The following is a 23,507-nucleotide window of genomic DNA, read 5'->3' on the forward strand; positions in this document are numbered from 1 at the left end:
ATAGGGTACGCTTGATGTAGGACTGATTGATTCTGTCTGTGCTGCTGACAATCCAGATAGGTAAGTCAGAACCATGCCTTGTGACTTTCTTTTTCCCCTTTCTCTAGTCAAAATTGGATGCTTTATAATTTAATCTCTATATTCTACTGACCAACCATGCGTTAAAGTCATTCATTATTGCTTCCCTTTTCATAGTACTAAACACCACATGTTAAAACATGGAATAGCAATCACAGAATCATAGACTGGTTTGGGTTGGGAGGGACCTTAAAGATCATCTAGTTCCAATCCCACTACCATGGTCAGAAGCATCTTCCACTAGACCAGGTTGCTGAAAGCTCCATCCAGCCTGGCCTTGAACACTGCCAGGGATCGGGCCGCCACAGCTTCTTTGGGCAACTTGTGCTGGTGCCTCACTATCCCCATAGTGTGAAGAATTTTTTTCCTAGTATCTAATGTGAATCTGGGGCTTCACTAACTTCCCTGACACTGCTTTGTAAATGAGCTGTTCAGTTACTAAAGTGATCCAAAAATGGAAGGTTAAATATTTTTTTCATTTATACAAGTAATGCTCCTGGGAAAAAAAGCAGCTTATTTTTGAGTCCTTTAGCAATACAGTAGGCAAAAAAAAATCATTTTAACATTTTTCTGTTCAGCTTCTCATGCAAGAATGTTGTAGCCTATAGTGATGAGAATTATTTCCCAGAATAAAAATGTCTTGTAACAAAGAAGACAATGCAGCATAAAAAATAACTGTCAGGATATTCTTAGTTCTTGAACTAGCCACAGTGTTTTGGGGGATAAAAAGTAATCTAGATTCAGTCAATGACTCTACATATAAGGTTACTGGCTGTGAGGTGCTGTTTGTACAGTAGGAGTTCATCCCAGTCTCCTCATTGCACATGTGTGAAATAGCTGAGTTTAAGTTACTGGTTTGTCTTTGGCCTCAACGCCACAAGTGACAGTGATTATAAGATGAGGTTTCCTAAACAATAAAACACAAATGTCCAGAGCTTTCAAAATTTTAAGTTGGAATGGCATTTCTCCTGTAAGCATTTTTCACACAGATTCTTTTTCTTGGGTTGGGTTTGACGGGTTTTTGTTGTGTTTTTTTTTAGTTCTCTGAATCTAAATCAGTGATAGAAGGTTTTTCAACTAGGAAACTAATCTGACTGATACAGATTATTTTTATCCTGACACATATAACCCACTAGTGGAAGCTCAAAGGAGGGAAGCTGAGCAGAGAGCCCTGTGAACCTGTGTTCAGAATGAATCCCAAGAACAGGGCTTCTGTAATTTTCCTAAACTGAGGAGAAGGAGAAGGGAGCCTGAAAGGTTGGCTTTTGTTGGTCATAATCTCCTAATAGTTTGATCTACCCTTGCTTACACCTTAGAGCATGGGGTAGCCTGGACTGCATTGTTCCCATTTTCTACATCTCACAGGTCTAAAAATCTGTGTGTTCCAAGATGAAAAAACTAATGGTAAAGGGTTAAAGCAAGTGTTCATAGGCTGAAGAACCTGCCTGTCTAATCCAGAGAGCCATCAGCACAGTTCACTTGGGCTAGTTCTTCATGCTTCAGTGAATCCTGGTGTAGGATTGGGTAAAAGCCAGACTCATTAAAAATAGATTATACTCTTTGTAAATTGTAGTTTGTTTTAGCTAATGTAGCTACCGAAGCAGACACTCTAAATAGGCCTGAGCCTGAATTAGAGTTCTGATTCACATACAAAGCTGATTAAAGATTGGAGGGTTTTCTCACCATAGATTTATTTTGAGATACGACAAGTTGAAATTTAATGTAAACTTTCCCACCATTCAAAGCCCTGGCATTTTGGTGTGAATCCAACATAATCAAGTTTTTTCAAATGCCTTTTACTTTTTTTTTTTTTTTTTTTTTTATTTTTATTTTTTTTAGGTTTAGTGGTGTTGAAACAAATGCTTTAGAGGTGGATGGATTTTATCTGAATAGATAATGTAGACAATGGGCAGTATTTATGGTTATGATGAGTGAGGTATAAACAGCATGTATGTTGATTGTAAAGGCTTTTTCAATCTTTTTTTTACTTTCATAGGCCAAATTCATTTGTGATCATCACTGCTAATCGTGTTCTTCACTGTAATGCCGACACTCCTGAAGAGATGCATCACTGGATAACCCTGCTCCAAAGGTCAAAGGGGGACACTAGAGTGGAGGGACAAGAATTCATTGTGAGGGGTAAGAACAGAGTGGGGCAGTAACAAAGTAAATAACATCTATTAAGGTTCAAAGAGATTGTTCCCACAATACAATCTGGATAATGTGCCAGCACAGGAGTGTTGGAGCCTCATCTCCACGTATGGTGGAGTTTACTCACAAATTAATATAGCTGAAATTATACTCCTGTTGTGCCATGTAAGAAAACACTGTAATGATGACAAAAGCGTTTTTCTAGGCTGACAAAAGATTTATTTTTTTTTAATAAAACTTTTAGCTACCTAATTTTGTTCAACTCTGTTTTAAAAAGTGTGTGATTCAAATTGTGTCTTTACCAGGATGGCTACACAAGGAAGTAAAGAACAACCCGAAGATGTCTTCATTAAAACTAAAGAAGCGTTGGTTTGTTTTGACGCACAATTCTTTGGACTACTACAAGAGTTCAGAGAAAAACGCTTTGAAATTGGGTACACTGGTTCTGAACAGCCTCTGCTCAGTAGTCCCACCTGATGAAAAAATCTTCAAGGAGACAGGTAATCACTCTTCTTCAAGTATGCACTCAGATACCTTCTATCCTACTACTTTGCTTAGTCATGCAACAAACAGTGCATAAGAATTTTTTAAATGGATTATTATGGTTGCAGTTTGATGAACAAATAAAGTTCCTAGGTTACTGAGGCATTTTACATGGAATTCTTGTGGAAAACAGCAGTGGTAATGTGTATGGGAGTAAAATCTGTTCTTGCCAACATCCAAGTTGTCATAGACTGACACTGCTGCTGAGTTAGTGTGAACACTTGCATTTACACATCAAAGACCTGAGGAAAGACAAGAGCAGCACTCTCCTCATATACTATTTTATGTGCTGAGGAACTATGAGGACTAACTTTGGTGGAGCAAGTTATAGGGACATCTAGGGTAAGAGTCCTCTGTGCTAACCTACATGCTGTACCTGACATGACAGCTCTGCTGTGCATTTTCAGAGCTGGTTTTCAACTTGGAAGTGGCTATTTGCAAATAACAAGTGACTGTTGACAGTCCTATATAATCTCATTGGGGTCACTGACACTTCAAAGAGGCTTTTGCTAGTGAAAGATGAAAACGATTTTCTTTAATTGCTTCTGCTTCATAAAAAGCCCATACAATGATGCAGAGGGAGAATTTGAACTGAAATGATCTTCCTACCATAGTTGTCACATCACTGGTGTGAAATTAATGACTTTTTTACAGAAGAAGTAGTTGATGCTTTATACCTGTTTGTATGTGTGCCACAGACTATGAAAGACTCTTGTGTACAAAGCAAGACTCAGTTTTTCCTGTTACAGATAGGGCTGGAGAAGTAGGGCCCATAAGCCACAAGTAGCTAACAGTATTCCATAGTGTTGTCTTATGATCACTTTTGCTAAGATTTCTGGATAAAACAGGAGGCTGCATGATGGTGATTGTACTCTGATATTACTCCTAGGCTTTTTTGAAGGAATGAATCTCCTTTAACACCACAAAATCTGTATTATGATACTTAAGTACTCATGCAACTTCTTAGTTGCTGTACAACTGCCAACATGATGCACAATATAGTATTTGGTGTCTAAAGGAACTACAGTTGTTTTCAGATAGAATTTGGGGTATTTTTAAAGATATGGCTTCTATGATTAATAATTGTTACTGTTGTGCTAGGTTATTGGAATGTAACTGTATATGGACGCAAACATTGTTACCGTCTCTATACAAAATTGCTTAATGAGGCAACCCGCTGGTCAAGTGCCATCCAGAATGTAATTGACACAAAAGCGCCAATTGATACCCCAACTCAGCAACTTATTCAGGATATTAAGGTAGGCACAAACAGGAGGATGTGGGTTGGGAAAGAATGGTTGCTTAAATCCTTTTTATGTTGGCTTTGGCGTATTGGGCCATAAAGCAGAAAACTTTCGCACAGTGGCATGGACTGAAATTGTGGAAACTGAATGTGTTCGCTGACCTGATAAAGGAATTTCTATCTAAAAAGAGCAAAGTATGAAGGGCAACATGGAGGGCAAGAAGGGGAACTTTTTTCCATGAAAACAGTAACAAGTTTTACTGGTTTGTGTAACTTGACGGAGGTTGCTATACCTGGCAGTAGAGCATAGTGTGCAGGTTCATGAGTTAGCAGACCTGTTTGGCCATGTCCACAGTGAGCAGCACACCAGGATGTGGACTACACAGCTCTTGTGATTTATTTTTTATTTATGGTTCTTTTCTTCTTCTGTGATATTATGAGCTAAGCATCTCATGTGATGCTCATCTGTGTGATGAGAAATATACTCAATTAATGGTTACTGCTTTATGGTCCTGTTGGAGATACTGCATGCATAGGCAGAGAATGTCCTTCTGGAGATCTCTGCTAATGTGCAAGAGGGGAGAACTGCTACCAGCCTTTTCCCTTAAAGTGCCACCTCTTCTCTCATGGAAAAGAATCATCAAGTCCTAAATTCCAAGACTACAGATGCTGTTCTTCAGATCAGTAGACTGGGAGTTCACAGTTGATACAAGGTAGTGGTCACGCATCTGTCAAACTTGGCCAAAGAACAGAATTTAGATGTCAGAGTGGGTACATCAAGTTTACAACAGCAGTTTTTCTGGACTATTTTGTTATGGTAGCTACTGTAGATTCTAACTGAAAAGGCCAATTAGTTATGCTGGAGAATTTATTTTTTTTTTTTTAATAAAACTTGAATACAGATATTTTACTCCCGTATTTCATAACTTAAAATTAAAATAAAATTAAAAATTAATGTAAAATGAAAACACGCTTAAAAAAAAATTATGAAACTGTTAATGCTGGACCCAAAATCCTACTTTGTCTCTTACCCCAATAGGAAAACTGCCTGAATGCTGATGTGGTTGAACAGATTTATAAGAGAAACCCTATTCTCCGCTACACTCATCATCCGTTGCACTCACCATTACTGCCACTGCCATATGGGGACATCAATCTAAACTGTAAGTTTTTAAATCATAGAAACACTTTGCCTTATAAAAACCTAAACGAGAGGATGGGATTTTTTCTCAGTGGGCTATAGCGAAATAAAAGTAAACAAAATACATGTTTGTAACAGAAATAGAGAGAGATTTCCCTGTTCTTCGCTGGGAGGTAGGAAACAGCAGTTTGTCTAGCACAGATCAATGTGCTTGAGGTGCTCCTGCACACGTGTTACAGAAGGTTGCTTTTGCTGCTGTAATATAAGTTTGTTACCCTCAGCAACACAGCTAAGAAGACTGAGTTTGAAAAGCCTTGCACTGAAATAAGCAGCTGAACCAAATTAATTCAGTGTCCTTGAATCATACTCTCCTCAAATCATTGTTGCTTCCTACCTATGTGAGGAGCTGCAGCAGCCACAACTTTCAATTGACAAGTGTGAGTTTCATCACTTGTGATGGGAAGCATTATTTATGGGAAACAACATTTGAGTGCGCATGGTTTTAAAAAGTAATGGTCCATTTACTCCTGAAACAGGTGTAATCATGTCTTCTAATATCCTTAGTTCAATTGCTAACTTAGAAATCTGTTTTGAACGAATCATTCAGAGCTATTGATGGTTGTGAATTTGGTGTCTTCAAAAGAATTTGCTTTTGTGACTGTATGTTAAACAAGATATGACTTAAATCAGAAGTTTCATCCTTGAGATGAGGGTAGGAGTTGATTAAAAGCTAAGTCATTCCAAGTAAGACTTCCTGGTAACTCAAGTGATATCCTTCTGCTCAAATGACAAGGAAAATCCAAACAGAAACCTTTCCCTTCTCTTCCCCCTCCTCCTTTGTGGCAAGGCACAGTTCTGATCTTCTTGGCATTTCAGCAGGTTGTCCCACAGAGGAGTGTAGCATGGTTGCTCTTTATTTCCCATGGACAGGAACATCTAGCTCCCTCTGAGGTGGAAGTCCTACCTAAATCTTCCCAATATGAAATGTAGCTCCACAGATGGCCTGATGCTTAGTTATTGCCTTGACTTGCAGTTGAATTCTAGTTATTTTCTGTAATAGTATGCCAGGTTAGAAATTTTGTAACATGCATCTGTACTGTTCTGTGCTTTGATGGTTGGTAGGGCTGAGTGATTCAGACATCAGAACAATCTATTCCATCTCTTGAACCCAAGAACTGCATGGTTCTTTTAAGTAGACTATAAAGTTGTTAGCCCATGTTGAATAACCTGGAGTACAAAAACAATCATCGCCTTTTCCAGCACTCAAAAAGCAAGTCAGAAACATAGCAATGATTTAGTTTAGTAATATCGGTTGGGTTTAATTGAAATGCTACTGCTGTAGACAGGAGTGACATCATGTATCTTTGTAACTTTCTGTAACACAGTCATGCTTTACTTCACTTATGATCTGATTAGGTTTCCACTTTGTTGTGACAGCGAGGAAGGGATAGGCACTCTGGAAGGAAGATTCTCCATCAAAAAAACTCCAGTCAAGCAAGACAGACTTTTTAAGTTATGTTGTCGAAAATGTCAAAGTGGGATTTCATTAAATTCAGAACAAATCTCGATAGCATATTAATCCATAAAATGAGTATGCATCATACATTTGAAATGGAAAAGACCCATTCTAACATCTTGCGTAATGAGGGTCACAGAACAGCATTAAGCAATTCCTATATTAAGCCTGAAAGCTTTCCTTGCTGTATCTCAGTCTAAACACCTTCCTATTTTTTTTTTTTTGTAGTGCTGAAAGACAAAGGCTACACAACTCTGCAAGATGAAGCCATCAAGATATTTAATTCTTTACAGCAGCTGGAGTCTATGTCTGATCCCATCCCTATAATCCAAGGTATCCTCCAAACAGGACATGATTTACGACCTCTTCGAGATGAGCTCTACTGTCAGCTCATCAAGCAGACTAATAAAGTGCCTAACCCTGGGAGCGTGGGGAACCTCTACAGTTGGCAAATACTCACCTGCATGAGTTGCACATTTCTGCCGAGTCGCAGCATCCTCAAATATCTGAAGTTCCATCTCAAAAGGTAAGAACCTTTGAATTCCTAAAGCAAGAAAAGAAGTTTATTCACTCACCATTCTATTCACCACAACTTGTAACAGTGTTTAGATACCTATCTTGAAGTGAGACTTGAAGGTGCATTCACTTTGTGAACTAATTATGCCAAAAAATGAATCTAAAAAGAAGTTGTAGTAAATGTGTGCATGAGTTGATCTAGGTAGAATTGTTCTCATTTGAAGAATCAAACAACATCCCACAAAATTAAGTGTGCAATTTGCTACTGTTGACAAAAGGGGAGCTTTCTGTAATTGTATAAAATTGCTTAAATGACTTTCAGCCCATGCCCCTAGGTCCCATTCTCAGCTGTCCAAATCAACCTGCTAAAAATTCTTTATCCTGCTTACCTTAGTTTTATGAAATATGCATCATGCACATAAAAGAACACTATAAAGATGTATTTGAGGTAAAAATGTCTGTTTGCAAATCTAATTCAAATCTAATTAACCAGAATGTGGAGTTCCTCTTGCTGTGATGCAGCAGAAGAATGAAAAATGTGTCATTAGTAAAGTTAGTCCACTAACAACAAACTATTCTCAGTAATTTAAAAGCTTTGTCTGTATTTTTGGCAGAGCATGGACTTTTTCAATCACTTTGCTAAATCTGATATTTTATAAATATTTGTAAAATGCTTGTATTGAAGATACATCATTCAACCAAAGTAAGATCAGTGAAAAAATTTCACATCATATTATATTGTTAAAATTCTGTTAAATTGTTAAAATGAAAAATCCAATACTGATTGCTTTTTCAGTTTACTTCAGGTCACAAACTGGCCTCCTAGTTAAAAAAATCGTAGCTGATACAACGTTTATAGGTTGATTTCAATATTGTAGATTGCATCTTACAGCATTTCTGTAATACTGCACTAATCTTTTTATGCCTTTTAGATCATGAATCACTGTCCTTCTTCACAACAATTAAACCTTAGTAGCTCTTAAGAATCTGGTATTTTATCACTGGCAGTATCATAGAATCACTGTATTGAAAGCCACCCAAATTCAACAGTTTTCAATAACTGAGTTAATTAAAATTGTGAGTACTAACAACTTTAATATAATACTTATTAACTGCTGAACAGTAAGGTCGAGAGAGAATCTCTAAGAAAATCAGGATAGAAATCAAATATCCTAAGTGACACTACCACAAAGTGGCGCAGTCAAGTATGTTTTATTGCTTTTTGGTTTAGCACCTTAGTGCAGTTTAGTCTTCATACAAGAACTGTTACTGACAAAAAGTGGAGTTGATTACAAGGAGATTTTCATAGTTTGTTTTCTCTCAAATCTGAGTCATTGCAAGATTCCTATAGCTAATGATAAAAGTTCACTTTTTTCTTTCCATTAGGTTTGTAGAACAAAATGCTGAAAGTATCTAAGTTATCCCACAGTACATCACAAAAGTTAAAACACTTTCCTTGACAGTGGAGATAAATCTTTGACCTTGTCAATAAAATAGCATACTGGATACAGAAGTACTTTCAGGAAAAACAAACATTCTCAAATAAGAAAACTTTCTATTTCACAAACTGGCAGCTTAAAGTAGTTATATTTGTCTCATAGGGTTCGTGACCAGTTTCCAGGAACTGAAATGGAGAAATATGCACTTTTTACTTATGAATCTCTGAAGAAAACCAAATGCAGGGAGTTTGTACCATCGCGGGATGAAATAGAAGCTCTGATCAGCAGGCAGGAGATGACATCCACAGTTTATTGCCATGGTGGGGGCTCCTGTAAGATTACAATCAACTCGCACACTACAGCTGGAGAGGTGAGAGTGGTGACGGAACAGCTTTGGCACAAAATCAGTGTGTCCCTTTACGTACTCATTCCAGACAGCAGTGTAGCATTAAACTTTGAAAACACTCGGGGCGTCTCTACTGGTCACTCCTTTCAGGGGAGGAAGGGCTTACAGAGCTGTTCCTCCAACCCCTCCCCCCCCCCAGTGTGTTCTGAAGAAATTCCTGCTATATAAACTGTCTTTATTCTGCAAAGAATTACCCAACTCTAGTTCCCTCTTACAGGAAAAACTGCAGGAAAAACTAAGCAATTCAGTAGAAGCATTACTGGAATAACTTGAGTAAATACTAGTGTGTTTGACAGCCAAGTTGCTTTCTAAAACTGGAACACTCTTGCTGGGTTGGTGAAATACAGGAGTTATATGAGGCTAGGTGATAGCACATACATATTCTGAAAGAATCAACATTATTTAGTATAAAAATTAAAGTGGGATTTGACAGCAGGTAATACTGCTGATGAGAACATGTTACCAACATTTTTAGCCTAATGTAGAATCTAGCTCTGAATTTTCTTCTAATTATTTGTCTTACTTTGTGGTGCTGCTTTTCCGTGCTATGCTTTTTTCATGTGCCGTTTTTCATTAGGTGGTTGAAAAGTTAATTCGCGGCTTGGCCATGGAGGATAGCAGAAACATGTTTGCTTTGTTTGAATACAATGGAACTACAGATAAAGCAATTGAAAGCAGAACCATTGTGGCTGATGTCTTGGCAAAGTTTGAAAAGTGAGTATGCCTCTGCTTCTCTCTCTCCACTCTAACAAGTAGCAATCAAATAAATTCAGCATTATTGACACTGGAAATTTTCTCTTGTTTGTTTGTGATGATGCAGCTGAATGACACACGTGGCCATTTCTGGAACAAAAGCATCTTTGTTTTTTTTCATGAAGGAATTAATGAGCCACCTATTTACTTGTGTTTGGTTTTTCTGTGTCTTGACACCAGCAGAGTGATATTTATCATCACTATTTTATGCACATTTTCTTTTCTACTACTACAAATATTTCGACCATTACTAGCGTTGTGGCTGCCTCAGCACTGGGAGAACTGAACTCCAGGCAGTCATTGCCAACCTTAATACCTATTACCTAACTTCACATGGAAGTCACCACAGTATGGTTCACATTTTTCATACCAGTAAAACTGAAACCACCCATAGAACTGTAGTAAGAAAATGTAATACAAGTCTGAATACCTGTTCGTCATCCTTACGTTACGTGCATGGTAATCGGCCTCATTTGTCTACATAATAATGGAGGGAAAAAGGAATGTCTGAATTGTTGTGCAATTACATTTTATAACAGGACTTAACAGTGTTGTTTTTATCAACCCCTGACTGAGCCACAAATGAAAGTTTATTAAAAGAATTTAGGTTAGTAATAGTTGACTGAGAACTGAGTCAGCATTGTAAGTCCCTGATTTTCATGTAGGCTTTAAATACACACCACTACCACCACCCCAAATGACATCAGGCAGATATAACTGCGGAAAATGCTTAGCTTCTGTCAACAATACCAGATTGATAGCAGATGTAACAAAGCAAAATTCAGCTGCATGCCTTGTTTAGATTCTTCAGGTGTCAATTTAGAAAGGAGCCTGATATCATAGATCTGATCTCTTTTTTTTTTTCACACATTGTGCAGGCTTGCTGCCACTGCTGAAGCTGGGGAGATGCACTGGAAGTTCTACTTCAAGCTCTACTGCTTCCTGGACACAGAAAATGTTCCAAAAGATAGCGTGGAATTTGCCTTTATGTTTGAGCAGGTAAAGAACAGAGGTTCTGGTTTGAGGCATTTTTAAGAGGAGTAAAAAAGCAAGAGATCTAGGCAGGACAGAGCGAGCTTGATTATGCTTCTGTTTAACTAAATGCACTACTATTCAACCATCAAGTGCAAATAAAGTAGTTCAGTGGTCAAAATAGGCTTATCCTGACACAAGCGAAACGCATATGAGTTACCTAGTGTTACGATTTTTCTTCTGTACTACTTGTGAATTGCTTTATGTATAGTGGTAGAAAATTGGATAACTGGGTCTAAGCCACATAAAAAAATAGGATACTACTTGCTTTTCATTTTGCTCTTACGGAACCATTTTCTTAAGAAAGTGCAAGAAATAAAGTGAAAAATGTGTAGTTGGCAAGCAAATTAATTATTAGAGACCCGTGCTGGCAACTGTACAGAATTAATTGAATAATAGTTTTTTCTATTTGAAATCAAAAGCTGATTTCATATATAGGCATCATAATAAAAGAAATCAGTCCAGTCTCAGCAGTAACTGTAAAATTGCTAGGATGAGCAGAAATCCACTTAATGTTCTGAGCTCAGGATGAGGACATACTGTAAAACATAAGTGAAATTGATTTATAATGAAAATTGACTGTATCAACAGTTCGATTTCTATTATATGAAGTCCTGTAGTTGCTCAAAAACTCTCACTGATGGCATTTACTACTGTTGACTGACCTTCTTTTATATTATATTTCAAATAGCTAAAAATTCTTCCAGTGCACAGCTTCTTTCAGGTGGGCACTAAGAACAGATAGTGATTTCTGTGTAAGGCTATTTGCAATGCCAAGACACTGATGTTCTGTTGGTAAGCAAGCCTGATGTGACCAAGAAATGACATGTTCCAATTTTCATGTGCCTGAAGCCTTGTTCCTTCCACAGGATCAGAAACATCTTGACTGTAATAGAGTATTCCTTGTTCACACTTTGGCTTTTCAGGCACCATATTTCATCATGAGTCTACCAAATGTCTTTTTCCAGAGCCTAATGCAGTAGCTCAATCCAGAACTGCTTATTGTTGGCTGAAAGATCTGGGCAATTTATTGCATTAGTTGGGCCTTAAAACATTGCCATTCTGACTGGCTGTTTTTACATAGAGAGGAGTCAGCCAGTTAATGCCTTTGCTTTGGGATGAAGTTCAAACAGCAAGAAGATCCATGAGAGCTCTGCATCAGATATTTTACATTACATTATTGGTTTAAGAGACGAATGTAGATAGTTCTCTGTGAACAGCTAAAACAAGCACATTCACTGAAGCAGACTGTTTTCATGCAGCATTATGTTCTGACTACTATTTAGCCAAATACTTTGTCTTGCCAAGTCGATAGTATTTCAGTTATAAAGCATGGCACATTCAATCTCTACAATTAATATTATAGCAATAGCTTAAAGAGGTGACTTATTACATTCTGACATCAGTTCTCTTTTTTTTTCCTAATTGTCTGCTTTTGATGTCAGTCATCAACTTTTTTCAGCCAATTAAGAAAGTTCTCTTTTGTCATCGGTTTCTGTAACCTCCATTATTTTAAAGTTTGAATCCTTTAACTCATGAGGCACTGAAGAAGAACTGAAAGATTTTCTTTCTCATTAAAATACTGTCCTTCCATTTCAACAAGATAGTTTTTTCTTCTGCATGTGTATAATCTCAGGTAAAATATCTTGCATGTTTAAAGGCACATTCTATCTCCATCCTAACTGTACACCTAAATGAACTAGCTCTTACTTAGATGTGATTATCTTTCTGTGTGTTTATTAAACTGCTTGCAATTCCTGCATATCCAGACATGAGGCATGTTTCTTTCTTGTACTCGTATTATACAAAAAGAAATAAAAAAATCCTAGCTGCTGCCCATTTCCAAAGATTTGAATGGTGTGCAAGTGCTGGGATTTTAAAGCAACATCTTTGCTCAGAACCTCATCCCTGATGCTACAGACTACTATAACATGTAAATGTTTTACGAATTTTATCTGGGATCCATTTATTGCTTTCCCCTCAATGAGGATTATTACAAAGCTGTCCCAGAGCTTTGCTTGTTTGGCTTGAAATATCAGTTTTCAGAGCCAGATCACTGATAGCAGTAAGTAAAACTACATACCTATTTTTCTAATGTCCTTGAACATAGAAGGCTTCCTCCCAGTCAGATGTTTAGATTTTGATTTTCTCACTTTTACATTTTCTTTTTTTTTCCTTTTTTTTAAAGTAATTTTGTTGCTTTTATATACGTGAGTTCACCAGGGGCTGTACTAGCAACAGTAATTCCCATTTAGCAAGTTCCTCAGTTACCTTGCAGTTCTAGTAAACCCTGTTCCAACACATTTGCCAAGGGATTTACCACTTTTGATTTATATAATGGATCATTTATTCAGATCCTGGGTTTTCCTGGCAGTCAATAGACTTCTTATTTCTCTCTCAGTCCTTTCAAAGATTTGCTTGTACATAAAAAGCTACCTTTTCCCCCTTGATAGGCTCATGAAGCAGTGATTAGAGGACATTACCCTGCCCCTGAAGAAACTCTCCAGGTCCTAGCAGCTTTGCGTCTTCAGTACCTCCAGGGAGATTACACTCTGCATACCACTGTGCCAGAAATGGAGGAAGTCTATCCCTTGCAAAAGCTGAAGTCTCGCATTACACAGTCTACCAAAACATTTACTGCAGCAGAGAAGGCTGAGAAGAAACGAGCCAGCTTTCTTGAAGGAACATTGCGGAGGAGTTTTCGCAGTGGCTCTGTCAGCAAACAGAAGGTTGAGGAGGATCAGATGTTAGACATGTGGGTCAAAGAAGAAATCTCAGCTGCCAGGACTAGTATTATTGATAAATGGAAAAAACTCCAGAGGATGAACCAGGAGCAGGCTATGGCAAAGTATATGGCTTTGATTAAGGAATGGCCTGGCTATGGCTCGACGCTCTTTGACGTAGAGGTAAGACCTCCTGAACACTCAAACTACCGTTTATCCTATATACATGATGATTCCATTACAAAGTAGTGAAACCATAAACATGGGATCACAATGCTCAGACAGCTGATGTAAAAAAAAAAATCAGATATTAAAAGCATACACCCGTTAGCAAGCACTGTAACTATTTAAATCTACTAGTTAACCAGAAAATACAGAGGGACAGAATGCTAGCCTGATGGGTTGCAAACAAGTTTGAGAAGTGTAAAAGGCTGTGTTCAAAGAGGGATAAGCAGTATGCACTTGTCAAAAAATCATTACAGACAAGAATGTTAACAGTAAGGGTTGCGTTTGCGTGGCTCTTGCTGTTCCCTTTGCTGCTAACTTACATTTTCTCCTCTAGTGTAAAGAAGGGGGATTCCCACAAGAGTTGTGGCTTGGAGTCAGCGCTGATGCAGTGTCTGTCTACAAGCGTGGGGAAGGAAGGCCTCTGGAGGTGTTCCAGTATGAACATATCTTGTCATTTGGTGCACCGCTTGCCAACATCTACAAGATCGTGGTGGATGAAAGAGAACTGCTTTTTGAAACTAGTGAGGTAAGAGAAAGAAGGAATTTTGTTATTGTGGTCTTCCTGTTCTGATAGCCAGGCTACTTAGTAATTTAAGTAATTGCTCTAAATGTTACAGATCTATTCAAGATCCCTGTAAAGCTAAGGGAAAGACACGATGAGATAGGTAGAAGTGCTGAGTATTCTTGTTTAACTGCAAAAGGGTTTTGTTGAAAGCTCGACCGTTTTATATCATTATGGCTAAAGAAATTCATTCACATACTGTTCCCTTACTAAGAACTTTGCTCTTTGTACTTTTTTGGCAGGTGGTTGACATTGCAAAGCTGATGAAAGCTTACATCAGTATGATCGTGAAAAAACGCTACAGCACCTCTCGATCAGTGAGTAGTCATGGAAGTCAGGGCAGCTCCAGGTGAAAACAAAACCAGTTCCACTGTGCTCCAAATATAACATATCACTGCTTGGCCTCAAAACGACCTGATGATAATGATCGCATCTGTTGACAAGCTAACATAGAACCGGAGTTTCCACAGAAAATATCGTCAAACATTGTTTTAGAAATACCACAGGGTGGGACAGGAAAATCATCTGAAATAGTTACATACTAGAACTGCGGGCTCATTCAAAACTTTCCAAAGCATTATTATCTTCAGTTGATGTAACAAATGCCTTAAGACTTGATCCACTGCGATACAAGCAGTTATAAGTGCCTTGCAATATTAAACCCAACTTGTATTGACCTAAAATTGCTGATAAAAGTCAAGAGGAGGTTTGTTGGGTTTTCTTTGATCTTTCAGAACACTGAAAACAAAGTTACATTCATCCATTCTGCACTAATCTACTGGCCTCTACACATGTGGGAAGGGGAAGAAGAGCAAGGTATATTTCTTGGAGAGCTGCTGGCAGCCTTCCTGATGGACACCAACATTTTGTTTCCCCTTGCTTCCATAGATGTGCACACTGTGCATGTGTATTTGAGCTGTCAGGAAAATTTGATTAATTTTATTCTGTATTTCAGAAGTCTTTTGAAGCAAAGGGAGTAAGTATGTGCAATGGTGTAAACAGTCCTTCTGTACATTTTAATAGTTCAGAGTTATAGTTGTTACAATTGTAGGGTTACTTTATAAGCAGTTTTATTAACAAATTCCAAAATTTTCATACATTGATTTTACTATTGCAAATATGTATTGCCGTATAAGTACCAGAAGTCTGCATTCTGTATCTGCTGTATTATAAAGAGAGATGTAGCTGAGAATATTTATAGATTACCCTAATATGGAAATGATCAGTTCAATATTGCATAATGTCAGCTTGAGGTTTTAATATTAATTTTTTTCTTTTAAAGACATCACCCTTTTATAATTCTGGCTGGACTTGCCAACCCAGACTGACTGCCAAAGGTCAGAGCCCTTCACAGTCAATTAGAGAACGCAAAGTTATACAACACACCTGCTTTAATACAGAGTTCTCTATTTCACCTGGTTGCCTGATGAAGGTTCTTGACAGTACCATGTAAATAAATTGGGGAATATCAGCTAATAATAAGCTGATTTTGGACTTTTATTTTTGTACAGAAATACTGTAATATAAGGCAAAGCTTTGATCAAAGGTATCTTTTTGTCCACAGCAAAAAAAGAAACCTGAAAAACCTTACTGTTATTAAAAACCTCAGCCTTTAAAGAATCATGCGTACTTACTGAAAATAAAAAAAGTCCAGCAATAAAGAAAATATATGTGGTGTACCATGTTTCCACTTCAGACTGAGTTGGACTTGAAACAAAGCTCTAATTTTGTTTGTCTTCTCAGGAGCAAATCCAGGAACACAGTGTAGGCTACATGTGTATATGTATATCTTTTTGCTTGGAAAGTGCATGTGCTTTGAGTTGGATGGGGCAGGTTTTCTTGACCATGTGATATGTGTCCATTACACCAACAGGACAGAGGAAGCACTGCTGAGCAGTTCCACTCCACAAGGAATGTGCAAGTCAGGCCTTTGCTATTTGTGTAGCCCTGATGTAAGATGTCTTGTTTTTACTGGCCAGCCACAGCATGGTAGCACAGCATGTGCTGCCTTCACAAGTGTACGTAGCCTTTATAGAGAACAAGGCATGCTATGAGAAATCCTACACCCTCCTCCAACTGGCAGATCCTTTTAGTCACTCTATGACACCACACCTCAGTCCTTAAAGGCTTGCTAAATAACACTACTAATTTAATGTTCCCACCCTCCCAGCAAAGGTAACTTAAGAAAGACAAAAAAAATGGGAGAGCTATAGCTCTGGTATGTATAGCTACACACACACACTTGAGTATCTGAGACTGTAATATTTCTGATTTTATCCATATGCTAGTTATTTAGAAAGAATTTAGCTGCTCTTAGCAAGGCATTCTTGGAATGACATAATTTATACGTTTCAGCCAGTGCAGCAAGAAAGTTCAGTTTTGTCTATGTGCTGTTTGTAAACATGTTCAGGGAAGTCCCTAACACATCAACATTAATTGGTCAAAAAGCCAGGAATATACCAGGTGACAGTCATCTTCAGGGTCACAAGCTGACACCATTTCTCCAGTCCCAATTCATTTACCTCCTGACTGACTTATGAATGCTGACAGCCATTAGGAGGGATGTTTGCTCTTAGTCAATACACAGAAGTGCCTTTCACTACATCTAAGAGCTTCTCTTCATTCATGCCACTTCTGCCAACCTGCCATGAGAATCTTATTTACTATTGTTGAGGCAAGTAAAGTATTTCATAATTGTTGATACAAGCAAGAATGCACAGTTTATAAAAATAAATACTGCATAGTCGATACATACGTGGGTTTGGAAATGAGAACAGTGTTCCTTAAAGGATAAAATCTTTAAAAAATTGATTGAGGAGATGATCTATTTTTGCAAATTATTTTGCTTCAGGAAAAGCTTATTCCAAGAATACATGAGATTTCTTGCTTGAGACAGATATTATCTCTGGCATATATTATGGTAGCATTTGAGTTTTTCTGAAGAGAGGGGAGGAACTTCTCACAGAATACATTTTTCCTTTTATTCTTGTTTTGAAATAAAGGTTTGTGAAGAACATTATAGAGGCTTACCACTACTTATAAAAGAAAGAGTAGATCTGTACTTCTGGAGAGGCAATGCTACACTCTGTAAGTTGAGTGCATCAGAAATCATACAGAACCAAGTAATAGAAGCTAAAGGGTTCTAGGAGAAAAACCCTGCCTTACTCAGTCCCTCCAGAGAGAAGTGGAATTTTACTGTGCATGTTGTGGTTTTCAGGATCTGACAATATCTTATTTTCTGAGAGAATGAAGAGCAGCAGTTTCTGCTCCACTGCCACTGGGGTGCTCAGCTTATGCGGCCCTGCAACCTAGTGGTTGTGCAGCTGCAGTCTTCAGGACTGGGACCAGGATGGGCCCCAATTGCGGCGCTGCGGCTCACTCAGCTCCAAGAGATCCGCTACCCCCAGGCAGTCACACTGACCCTGTCAAAAACCAGCTGGGAGCACACATTGGGTTCCCACACACTCAGACTGTGCCTGGTCTAATACAGCCACAGCAAGGAAAGCCCCAGGACCACACTGTCCAGACATGCTGTGAGAGCCAGGGCTGGGCAGAAACTGTGCAGTCCAGTCTAGAAATGGAGCAGCAGCTGCAATGGAAATACAACTGGATATCATCTTAGCACGCCTTAAAGCTGGCCATGCCTCAATTCCACCTATGTCCTCAGGCTTCAGTCTAGCACTTTCCCTCTGCCTTTTAATACACATAGATCCCTTTGACAGGGTGCCAGAATTGTTAATAAACTTAATTACACAAGCTATGCCAAGGAAATTGCTTCACCCAAGAAGTGTTGCATCAGAAACCTAGGTTTCAAGCCCCACATTTCTGAGGCATGCGGCTGTAACAGGTACACACAGGTTCACACCAGTACAAACACCTAGCATAGACATGCCACACCACTGCAAGTCATGCTGGCCTAATAGATGATAGAGGAATATTGCTACCAGCCGTGCTGTGACACAACCATGCCTTCACAAACACATACATACAAAGGGCTGCGAGGTGGCTGCAGGTTGTGGGGACATGCACTTGCAATTAGTTCATGGACCGTTCAATCCATCTACCCCTATTTTTTTCAAACTCCTAAGTTGTTAATGCCAGTTAAACTCGCATCGCTAGCAAACATCTAATAAATTTTAATCTTTAAGGAATCCACTGGCAAAACTTCCCACAACACGTCACAACAGACACAAGGCTTTTGGTGCAGTTATGTCAAAACCACCACATACTGCAACAGCTACGAGAAGCAAGCAGAAGAGGGCAGCAGCGGTCCAAAGAAGTGAACTACACAGCGAGTTGCTCCATCCATAGCATTCCTTTACCTGGGCTTTACCAGCAGACAACAGTGTGAGGCAGGAGAACAAAACAAAGGAGAAGCGGATGGTACAGTGTTCTAAACACCTTACTGTTGCTTTGTAACGACAGTCTAAAACTCTTATCAACTAAAAGTACTTTACCTGTATCTCACAATCTCACTAGCCCTATTCATAGCAACATTCTTTAAATTCTGCACAATAAAGATAGAAGGAAAAAGGACCAAATTTAATCAATTTACAAGATTCCAGCTAGTTCTTGAGATTAGTTCCCAAGTATATATTTTATTTCATGTTGTTACATGCCATTTCTCTTACTCCTATCCATAAAAGCATTCCTTTAGGATTATTCTACCTAGTTTTGCTTCATACACATCAAAACACTGTTCTTACAATTGTGTTGCTAATGAAAACATTTGAAAGGATCTCAAATCCATCCCTAGTAACAAAATTATTCCTTAGTGATTTATATGGTTACGGTCCCTTAATAAAAATTAATAAAACCTTTTGCCACCTTTCTACTCATTTTTGTAAGAATTCGTTTATTCTGTATCTTAAAGCAGCAACTTTCAAACTTTTTAGATTACTTCCTTTTTTTTCACAGTTTCTTTTTCCTTTGCTGCTAGTCACTCACACACACCTTGGCAGCCCTGAATCACACTCCTGGTATTTACCAACTGACCAACAATAAGATCACAAACATCCTCCCATCTGACTGTGTCAAAATTAAAAACCAGTAGATGTTGATGAAATCCCATCTTCAAGATGTGTTTTCTCAATTTTAAAGAAGGATCTTATGTGCACTCTGGGAAATTCCTATATAAAGGAGCCTGCGTCTGAAAGACACTTCCCTAACTTTTTTCATACATGCCCCCTCCTGAGAGAGTATTTCCCCCTACACGCTACCACAGTCAGTTCCAGGCGTGGAGCCACAATCCAGTTTTCTCTAGCTAGGCATTACCCTAGTCCCCACCCCCACTAGAAACTTGACAGTTTGCTAAACCAAACATTACACCTAACTGTCCTCTTCACAGATTGCCAAGAATTTCTACCTTGTACACTCAAGTGAAATTCCCTCTTTGCTATTATCCCTTCCCAGAGCACGCTGATACATCCACTGCCCTCATCTAGCCTTAGCTGTGGAGACCACAATTTGTAGCCCTCTCCCTGACAGCAGCTGGGAATGCAATTCTGGCTACCCACACAGCAAACGTACTCTCCCCATGCTCAACTGCTCTCAGTTTTGTGTCCCTCATGCTGCTTCCCACCTTGAGAGCCATGATCTCTTGAACTACAGCTTTTAAAGAAAGCAGTGTCAAACATCAACTCTTGACAAATCACCCATGTAGCACGCATCTAAAAACTAAGTTCATAAAGTCAATGTAATAATCAAATGCATATAATTACTTTCTTCTACACAATAATAGTTAAGGCATTGTCTAGTTTTACCACAAGACTAATAGTTTTGCTTAGATCCCTCTCCCTACAAATAAAGCCAAAATACTAATGTACAAATCTGCTGATACTCAGCAATTTTAATTCTTCCTTGCCAATGACAGCTCCTGCATGAGCTAACCTCTAAAACCTTACTTCTAAACAATTGCTGGATTAGAAAAAGTTGCTGGCCTGCTTCGCCTCCTCTCAGATGGAGTTGACCAAAGAGTGGCACTAAATCTATAAAGTCATTATTGACTGTCTACCATATATATTCAAGCAGATAATGCTATCTAAGAGATTATAGTAATTAGGTCCAGAATTAGATCAATAAAAATCAATCATTGATCTTCTACATGGCATGATTAAACAGACAAAAGAACAACACAGTTTGGTGTTGAACGGCTATCGTATATATTATTGTATAAAATTTTAACAAGATTGCTGTACCATAGTATTTCTGAGCTAAAAACAAATGGTTTAAGTGGTTTCTTAACTGGCTTGGCCATAGCTGTTGAGTTTGTCAACACACATTTTCTTCTCTAAATTCCTTTGTCTCAGGTCCTAAACAGGGATTAAGAAGAAGCATAACCTATCAGTGAAGGAACAAAAAATCACCAAATAGTAATATTTGGTGATAAGAAGCAGCAGCAACATTCATATAATTTCATTACTTCTGTTATATTTTTCAACTTATACCACCAGGTAGTTTGTATTGGGTTTGCATGACAAGGTTTTGGTAGCAATGGGGCTACAGAGGTGGATTCTGTGAGAAGCTGCCAGAAGCTTCCTCCATGTCCAACAGAGCCAATGCCGTCCAGCTCCAAGACAGACCCAGTGCTGGCCAACGCCAAGCCCACCAGTGACCGTGTTAGTGTCTATGAGGTAACATATTCAAGAAGGGGAAAAGTTACTCAGCAGGAGCAACAGTAGCCAGAGAGGAGTAAGAATATTGTGAGAGCAACTGCTTTGCAGACACCATGGAAGGGACCCATGCTGGAGCAATTTATTCCTGAAGGATGCACCCATGTAAGGGACCCACACTGGAGCAGTCTGTTCCGGAAGGATGCACTCATGGAAGGGACCCATGCTGGAGCAATCTGTTCCTGAAGGACTGCACCCATGGAAGGGACCCACGCTGGTGCAGTTCATGAAGAACTGCAACACATGGAAGGGACTCATTTTGGAGAATTTGGTGGATGACTGTCTCCTGTGGGAGGGACCCCACACTGGAGCAGGGGAAGAGTGTGGGGTGTCCTCCCCTGAGGATGAAGGAGTGGCAGAGATATGTGATGAACTGATCACAACCCCCACAACTGTGGGAGAGGAGGTAAAGTCATGAGTGAAGAAGGGAAGGGTGGAGGAAGGCATTCTAAGTTATGGTTTTATTTCTCATTATGCTCCTCTGATTTGATTAGTAATAAACTAATTTCCACAAGTCAAGTCTGTTTTGCCCATGACAGCAATTGGTGAGTAGCATGTCCCTGTCTTCACTCAACCCACAGGCCTTTTGCAACATTTTTTTCTCCCCTGTCCTGTTGAGGAGGGGAGTGACAAAGCAGCTCTGGTGGGCATTCCCACCAAAACAAGGTGGTTTTGGTTTTTTGGGGGTTGGGGTTTGGGGGTGGGGGGGGTTTGGTTTGGTTTGGTTTGTTTTTTTGTTTTGTTTTTTTTTTGAGCTGGAATCCTCAATTGAATTCAGCAATGTCATTCTATGCTGACATCAGAATTTTCAAGCATGTTTCAGAAGCATTAGAATGCTTTGATAATTGTAAGCTTCTTTGATACAATCATTTACAAAGCTTTCTCCTCAGTTTTCATCCATAATTTACTCCGACACCAGAAGCGCAGCCCCTAACCTAATTTAGGCATTACAGCTCACACGTGCAACTGTGTACTGGGTGCTAGTCCTAGTTTTTTCCCAGCACAAACTCACAAACTGCACATAAACCTTTTAAATCCTGGCAGGCAAAACATCAAAATGAAGAAAGATCAAAGACAACGTATTTCCTACTATTTTTTTCTGAAAAAGACATCTACATTTTCGACATCTGGGAGTGAATCATCCATCTCTTCTTTCACACTGATGTTTATACCAGAGTGCTTTCAGTAAGCTCATTTATATAAACCCAGCCCAAGAACTATCAGCAGTGTAAAAAGGAGAGAGAGCTCATATCCATCAGTACTTGAAGCTTTTTTTTTTTTTTTTTTTCCGTTAGCTAAATTACAAAACCTATTCTGACAGAACTTTTCTCTAATTTCTGTTCATATCCTTCGTGAAAGGATGTTCATATCCTTCTTTTCAGGAAAGAAAAGGCCAATAATCTAAAATGGATGCAAGTTTAACCAAAATCCGAAAGAGTTCCCATATCTGTAATCTATCCTGCTCACTGAAATCCCACCTCATCCTCCCTTCTCAGGTTTCATCTCCCCTTTTCTGTGAACCCCTGTGACTGGGAGTACAGCACAGAGTATAAATTATGGAGGAGTGAGCAGACAATTGTCCTCAAACATTTTGGTTAGTTAGGTTTTTAAGTGTAATATTGGTAAGGAAGGATCACCTGAAACCTGCCATGGTTATAATCCTTAGGGCCATAGGATTTTGTTGCCACTATCTACTGCTGGTTAAACCAAAATTTAAACATTTTAACCACAGTGTCCTTTCTGGGGCTAAGAATTTCATGATCAGTTCAAAAGTGCGTAAGGAACACCTGGATTCTCTTCAGGCTTACCTAGTAACTGTTTGGAGTCAGCTGGACTTAGATGCTGGACAGGACAGTTCATGTGACTGAAGTAACTGAATGCTAGCAAGGCAAAGCAAACTGCTGCTGGCTAAACTGGGGGTGGTTTTGGCAAGTTACGCACAGTGCTCACTAGAACAGCAGCTTGGCACAGGTAACACAGCACCCTACAGTGACCTGAAAAAGAGAAGGATAAGTACAGGAGAACCTTCTTCATTTCTATTCCTTTTGCTACCCCTTTTTCCTTGTGAGAAGATGCTGGTTTTACTGATAAGATTCCCTGCACTCCCACTCCCCAAACCAGGGAATCGATACCTGCAGGAAGCCACTGCACTCACCCTAGAGAAGCATCACATGCTCAAGTGACACCAGGAGTGCTCAGTAACCATAAGCAATCACCAGCACACATATCTGCCTGTCTTCCAGCATGGTGAGGACACCCTGTTTTGACCATCTTTTTAAGGCAGTTTTTATTCAACAGCACAAAACTAAAGCAAAACAACAAAGTGTTTCTCCAGTCTTGCTGCAACTACTTCCTATACCCTTTCTTTTCTATCCATGTTTTTGAGTTGCTTCAGCAAGCCTCCCTTTCCTTTTGCTTTCAGACCTTCAAAGACAATATTTAATCACTTTTTAGCTGGGCTTATTATTCTGCTTGGTTCTTAGAGGTAAGAGCACAGTAGTACAA

General features: G+C 38.9%; 1 protein-coding gene and 1 long non-coding RNA gene across 3 annotated transcripts in view; one reads left to right on the forward strand and one right to left on the reverse strand.

The window, feature by feature from the left end:
- MYO10 (myosin X) overlaps positions 1–16,026 on the forward strand; it is a 160,402-nt gene extending 144,376 nt beyond the window's left edge. For both annotated transcript variants that reach the window (XM_057428891.1, XM_057428890.1), the window contains 12 exons: positions 5–60; positions 2,075–2,217; positions 2,535–2,729; positions 3,874–4,031; positions 5,055–5,178; positions 6,901–7,198; positions 8,790–8,997; positions 9,611–9,747; positions 10,665–10,785; positions 13,272–13,724; positions 14,104–14,295; positions 14,574–16,026. In XM_057428891.1, coding sequence (XP_057284874.1) covers positions 5–60; positions 2,075–2,217; positions 2,535–2,729; positions 3,874–4,031; positions 5,055–5,178; positions 6,901–7,198; positions 8,790–8,997; positions 9,611–9,747; positions 10,665–10,785; positions 13,272–13,724; positions 14,104–14,295; positions 14,574–14,684 — 2,196 coding nt within the window. In that variant the 3' untranslated portion in view covers positions 14,685–16,026. The remainder of the gene's footprint in view (positions 1–4; positions 61–2,074; positions 2,218–2,534; positions 2,730–3,873; positions 4,032–5,054; positions 5,179–6,900; positions 7,199–8,789; positions 8,998–9,610; positions 9,748–10,664; positions 10,786–13,271; positions 13,725–14,103; positions 14,296–14,573) is intronic.
- Positions 2,098–22,857, reverse strand: LOC130609679 (uncharacterized). Its single transcript, XR_008974846.1, has 3 exons — positions 22,811–22,857; positions 7,133–7,216; positions 2,098–2,184 (listed from the first exon to the last, which is right to left on the reverse strand). It is a non-coding gene; the product is annotated as an uncharacterized LOC130609679 (long non-coding RNA).
- Positions 22,858–23,507: the final 650 nt, after the last annotated feature.

This window comes from Pezoporus wallicus, unplaced genomic scaffold (genome assembly GCF_028554395.1).
Source record: "Pezoporus wallicus isolate ANWC-B61680 ecotype Strahan unplaced genomic scaffold, APGP_CSIRO_Pwel_v1 contig_6658, whole genome shotgun sequence".
Taxonomy (NCBI): Eukaryota; Metazoa; Chordata; class Aves; order Psittaciformes; family Psittacidae; genus Pezoporus; species Pezoporus wallicus.